The 6,461-nt window shown below is 49.1% G+C and overlaps 1 protein-coding gene across 1 annotated transcript; it reads left to right on the top strand.

The window, feature by feature from the left end:
• The first annotated feature begins 4,276 nt into the window (after positions 1 to 4,276).
• Positions 4,277 to 4,686, top strand: LOC119248299 (cytochrome b-c1 complex subunit 7-like). Its single transcript, XM_037515260.2, is given in 2 exon segments — positions 4,277 to 4,393; positions 4,395 to 4,686. Coding segments are annotated over 2 exon segments (333 nt in total). The 5' UTR covers positions 4,277 to 4,283; the 3' UTR covers positions 4,618 to 4,686.
• The last annotated feature ends 1,775 nt before the right edge of the window (positions 4,687 to 6,461 follow it).

Below are 6,461 nucleotides of genomic sequence, written 5' to 3'. Positions count from 1 at the left end.
TACCGTTTCCCATTCTCTCCTTCCTCTCTGTGAGGTTGCCAGACCCAGGGGACCCCACGGGTCCACTACCCATTCCCCCTTTCTGACCTATCCCAGATTGAAAAACGTCTGGGAGACTTTTCAGCAGACACGACCATCTTTATTAAGGAGTTCCGCTACTTGACTCAATCACTCGATCTCACCTGGCATGACATCCATGTTATTCTATCCTCTACCCTTACCCCTAAGGCGTGTCAGCAGGCTCAGTTGGGTGCCCAGACACACGAGGACCAGGCTCACCTAGAACACCCCAACTCAGCCCCAGCTGGGTAGGTGGCGATTCCCACCACCGATCCCCACTGGGACTACCAAGAATGAAGTCCTGACCACGCCCTCCGGGATCACTCCATCTTCTGTATTTTGGGGAGAGGGCTTCAGGCAGCGGCACAAAAGATTGTTAATTTTGACAAACAATGGGAGGTCACTCAGGGCCCCCAGGAGAATCTGGTGGCTTTTCTTTCCCGCCTTACGGAGACTCTCCAGAAATTTACCCGCTTAGCTCCCAACTCGCTGGCAGGACAAACCTTGCTTGCTTCTCACTTTATTTCCCAGTCAACCCAAGACATCAGAAAAAAGCTAAAAAGGTAGAGGAGGGCCCTCAGACCCCCATGTGAGACCTTCTGAATATGGCCTTTAAAGTTTTTAATGGGAGGGGCCTCCCCTGGTGGCGCAGCAGTTGAGCGCTGGGTTGAGAGGCTGCCAGCAGCCTCTGCAGCGCAGGTTCAATCCCCGGCCACCAGCGAGGCTCCCACCAAAAAAAAAAAAAAAGTTTTTAATGGGCAAGAAGATCAGGAAAGAGCTGAGAAGGACAACCGTGCTCGTCAAAAAGCCCAACTCCAGGCACAGGCCCTGGTTGTGGCTCTTAGGCCAGCCGTTCCCCTGGCTCCCTCGTGTGGACCACCATGCCCGGACACCTGCTTCAAGTGTGGACAACCAGGACACTGGGCCAACCGCTGCACGCAGCCGTGCTGCACGCCACCCGGACCCTGCCCCTAGTGCGGAAAGAAGGGCCACTGGAATGTTGACTGTCCGGAAGGACACCAGAGCTCCCGGCCAGTCCCTACCTTGTCTGTGCCCCTGCTCACAGAGGTCTTGGGTTTGGCAGCTGAAGACTGAAGGGGCCCGGGCTCTACCCTGATCATTGCTGAGGAGCATAGGGTGAGCATGGAAGGAGCAGGTAAATCAGTCTCCTTCCTGGTTGACACAGGGGCTACTTCTCGGTCCTTCCCTCCTTTCCTCGCCCTTTGCGTCCTTCATTGGTCTCAGTGGTAGGAATTGACGACACTCCAACCATGCCCTGTCTACGGGACTGGTTACACTGGGGTGGCAGCTACAAGTCGACCCCCAAGTTTGGCATACCTCCTTATGTATGGCAAGCCCTTTTTATACAACCCTGTGCTTCCTCCCTCAGACGGCCCATTATCAGATGACCTTCCTGCATTATCTCTCCTCAGACACTTGCTCCGACAACACGCGGACGCCTCTCTATCCCAGCCTCCTCTGACCGGGCCCTCGTGGTCACACAAGTTCCAGCCCAGAGACCAAGTCTTGCTAAAGACCCTTCACCATGACACTCTCAAACCACGCTGGACCGGCCCACACACGGTCATCCTTACCACGCCCATGGCTGTTAAACTTCTGGGCCATGGTAACTGGGTTCATTGTTCCTGTATTAAGGCTGATCCTGGTACTTACACTTCTACCCAACTTGGCCTCACTAAGCTCCGCATCATCTGTAAGTGATCCCAGCTATCAGCCCCAGTTTCAGGTTCACGAGACCTTCATGATGGGCCAGACTCAAGTAACCCATCTAGTGGGCAGAGCTTTCTTAACTAAACAACGAGAGTTGGAAGGCATAACCATTCCTTTAAACCCTCTGGGTTCCTCAACGCTGTCAGACCTAATGCTTTGTTTTCTCTATGACCAAACTCATAGCTACTGCACAGAGACGAGATGGAAGGAGTATGGGGGATGTCCATATTGGTCCTGCCAGGTACACTTCCCAAATCAGCCTAATTCGCTACTCAGGCAGCAGGACCTAAGTCAACACTCCACCACAGACTTAACCACACTCCGCCAGAACTTTTCTCTCCTCATTCCTGACCCGCTCCATCAGCGCTGGCAGGAGGGGGTCACCGCAGCCGTCTACTCGGGAGTCAGCAAGTCCTATCCAGTAGGGTCACTCCAAATTATTCGGATCCTTGCCCCATCCCAAATTTAATGGCTACCGTTGCCCAGAATGCCCTTCACCATGAACAAATCATCCTGAGCGACAGATAGAGGATGGATCCACGGCTGCCCCAATCCCAAATGTTTTCATGGTCTGACTTTCTTTCACATTCCCTGCGACTCCTCAATTCCATGGTCCCAGCATATAACTCCACTAACTGCTTACTTTGCTCTTCGCTTGCTCGACCTCCATTGGTGGCCGTCCCTCTTCACAATTTGTCCTCGCCTGATCAGCCGACCCCTCCAACGGGCTCATGCTCCATCCAAGGACGGACATCTCTGTGGACTGCTCTCCCCCTTAACCTATCCTCCTTTCAATGGACCGGCAACTCCTCCTGGCTCCATGGACATCGGTGTATACACAATAAGACTGTCTCTACTGTCACGCATCCTCCCCCAGGAGGTCTCTTTTGATGCCATGGTACCCTGCTTTCTTGTCGATGCCACCATGGAGGGGCCATGCGTCTTGGTAACGCTGGTACCCCAGGTCACCATATATACCCTACCAGAACTAGCGTGGTTTCTCCCTGACTCATGCCCACGCAGGGCCCTCTTTCTTCCTGTGGCAATAGGCTTGGGCTTGGCAACCTCAGTTGTCTCCATTGGGGTCACAGCAAGGGGATGGGCTTGAGGGGCTTCCTTTTAGAACAACTTGAAACGGACAGTAAGACGGCGGCCAGATCCATAAGCTCGTTGCAGAGATAGGCAACCTCCCTAGAGGCTTTGGACCAACAAAATCGGAGGGCTTTGGACCTCCTGCCTGCAGACAAGGGTGGCCCCTGTGTCTTCCTGAGGGAGGAGTGCTGTTACTACATTAATGAGTCTGGTTTGGTTGAAAAGGATGTCAACAAACTCACTAAAATAGCTGAGGATTCAAGGCGCACCAGGGGTGGCTCTCTAACCCCACAGTATCTTGGCTTACTCCGTTCCTGGGACCCTTGGTTATGGTTACCATTTTTTTCGCCCTCACCTCCTGCCTGCTCCACTTTGTACTCTGCAGGGTCCGCTCAGTGGCTCAAACCACGTTCAACCAAATGATCCTGTGACTAAGATACCAACTCCTCACCCTGGCTAGACAACGAGGCACCTACCTGCCTATGCAACCTTAATAATCCTCGGGCGCCTCTTGGGTCCACCTCCCACCTCCCTGGGTCGACACCCCTGTTCAGCAGGAAGTAGCTAAGATGACTCGTCGCCCCTGTTCCTATCAAAAGGTGGGCATGTGAGGCCCCAGGCGGCCGAGAAGGCAGCTGAGGAGAATGGAAACCTAGGCCAGAGACATTTCTCAGAAACAACCCAGCAACAGCCAGAAACCCGAAACCTAACCAAAAAACGACATGGGACAGAAAGTCCCCAATACGGATCAGCAATGGCTGCACAAACAACTCCTGGAACTGCACCTCCCCCATAAAATTTCCCATTCCCGTGGACGGACATAAAAACCCACACACCCTGCTTCAGGGCGCGACTTCTTGGACCCCCCTCTCGGAGTCCCTGAACCTCGCCCGGGAGTGCAAATAAACCCTCTTTACTTTGTCCTCTGACCGGGACCGGCCGTCCATCTTTCCTGTCGTTTTCTCTGCGGGCCGCTCTTTCATTGGGTGCTGCTCTTTCACCTGTGACCTCTGTGTACATCTCTGTGTAGATGCTTGTTCATCTAATAAAAGTTTCCCCCTTGGTAATAAGCTGGACTTATATTCTTTCAAAATTTAAGGGCAGGGGCCTCCCCTGGTGGCGCAGTGGTTGAGCACTGGGCTGCGAAGCCGCCAGCAGCCTCTGCAGTGCCGGTTCGATCCCCGGCCGCCGGGGAGGGTCCCACGTGGCACGCAGACCTCTCCTGCCATGCCCGCTGCTCCCCTCAGCAGTATATTTCGTCGGTCTCCCTGTTCTGTTCCCCGCTCTGGCTCTGGTGAATTCTCTCACCCTCCCGTGCTTCTGACCGTACCCAGTGCTTGTATAAATAAATAAATAAATCTTTTTAAAAAAAAAAATTTAAGGGCAGGTCTTGGGTCAAAATGGCGGGCAGGCCAGCTGTTTCAGCATCAGGCAGGTGGCTGGAGGGTATTCGAAAATGGTATTACAATGCTGCAGGATTCAATAAACTGGGGTTAATGCGAGATGATACAATATGAGGATGATGACATAAAAGAAGCCCTAAAAAGACTTCCTGAAAACATTTATAATGACAGGATGTTTCGCATTAAGAGAGCACTGGATCTAACCATCAGGCAGCAGATCTTGCCTAAAGAGCAGTGGACAAAATACGAAGAGGATAAATTCTACCTTGAACCATACCTGAAAGAGGTTATTCGGGAAAGAAGAGAGAGAGAAGAATGGGCAAAGAAATAATCATGTAGTCAAAATCTGGCTGCAGCTGTCCACAAAGGATTTTTATGAAGTTACTTAAACCTCAAATGTGCAATTTAGAACTTATCTGAGTTGCATGTGTATTACTTTAAATAAATATCTACTGTAAAAAAAAAACAACAAAAAAAAAATTTAAGGGCATAGTTGGGTTTATAAAATCACTTCAGTGGAAAATCCTTGCCAATATAGTCTGTATGTTCCTGGAAAAGGTCTAGATCAACAGAGTTATAAATACTATATTGACATTTTTGCATGCATCTCAGCCATTTTTCATTTTTATTACAGAAAAAAAAAATGCCCAGAGATCAGGATTTTATTTTAATAAACATTTACTTTCATGTCCTTAGTAACTTTTCACACAGACAAATGTATTGCCCCAACCTGAGAAGTTACTAGCTAGCAGGAGAATGTGATTTCTCAAGTATTCTAGTATATAAACAGGCCAGGAAAAGAGAAGGCCAGGGCACAGAAACAGGAGACAGAGACAAATCTTTCTGTAACCCCTGAAAAAAAACAAAAATGCAGAGTGTCATTGACCTTCAAGGATAGCCAGATGGATAAATGTTTATAAATAATTTTCAAAATAAAAGTCACCACAGAAGGGCTGAAGCTTTTTATTAATCCAGCTACAACACTTTCTTGGTTTTTCTATGCTGCCTTCAAGAATCTGAAAAAAATTTCACCACCACCACCAACCCCTACACACACACACACACACACACACACACACACACACACACACACGTTAATGACCTTCTTTGACCTTCCTTGGTGGACGTTTTCACTGATTCATGACATTATCAAAATCTCTCTCGGAAGAGAGGAGGCTTGCCTGTGTGTGGCCCTACCATCATAGTAAAAGTTCATATTTAACACACCTGAGTGAAATAACAGCCATGGGGACACTGCACTCCCTTAACTCACTGGAAAGGATTCAAGAAAACTATCTTCAAGGAAAATGCTTACTGACATATTAGTCTGGGGCTTCACTACACTTGCTGCAAATGCAGATCAATAACAATGCCAAGCCAGGGGCCAAGACCAGATTCTAATAATCCATGTTCACCCCCAATATTTCATGATTGCATTGAGTTTAACTCCTCACAGGCTGCATGCAGTTCAGTTTGGAAAAAAGATTTTGTCAACCAAAATCCAGTGGAACATACTGTACCAGGAGCTATTGGTCTGGAACACCCTCCCCAGCTTATCCATCTGGTCTCCCCTTTCCTCACATTCCTCCAAGGCTGTGAAGAAGAAAGGCATGGAATAATGATCAGGGTGAAGGCCAAGGAAATTGATTATCCATTCCCTTCTTCTCAATAATAATAAGTGGATAAATAGGGTGAAAGAATTAAAAGTGGGGAAGGGCATGTATCAATGTTGTTTCTGTACTTTTTACACTACCGATGTGATTTGTAAAATGCTAAAGTACACAAATAGTGTGATGCGTGCTGACAGCTTGACTTACTTTGTCCCTTCTAGGCACAGGACTGGGCTATCCTGGAACCCTCGCATAGTAAGGCCTGCGTCAGCACCATTGTCCAGGCAAATACTTTGTGCTGCACAACTTGGTGAAGACTCTTGTGATGATCAAGTTTTGCAAGAAGTTGGTACAATAAACGTAATCCTCAGCCTGGCTCTTTTTTTTTTTTTTTTTTTTTTTTTGTGGGACCCTCGCCAGTGGCCAGGGAACAAACCGGTGCTGCAGAGGCTGCGGGCAGCCCCACAGCCCAGCGCTCAACCGCTGTGCCACCAGGGGAGGCCCAGCCTGGCTCTTTAAGATGATTTTTTTTTTAAAAAAATAAGAATGTCCTTCCCTTGAAATA

Source organism: Talpa occidentalis, unplaced genomic scaffold (assembly GCF_014898055.3).
Source record: "Talpa occidentalis isolate TD23 unplaced genomic scaffold, MPIMG_talOcc4v2.1 talOcc4.16, whole genome shotgun sequence".
Lineage (NCBI taxonomy): Eukaryota > Metazoa > Chordata > Mammalia > Eulipotyphla > Talpidae > Talpa > Talpa occidentalis.
Note: the sequence above shows the minus strand (reverse complement) of the source record. Positions and strands in the feature narration are given on the sequence as shown.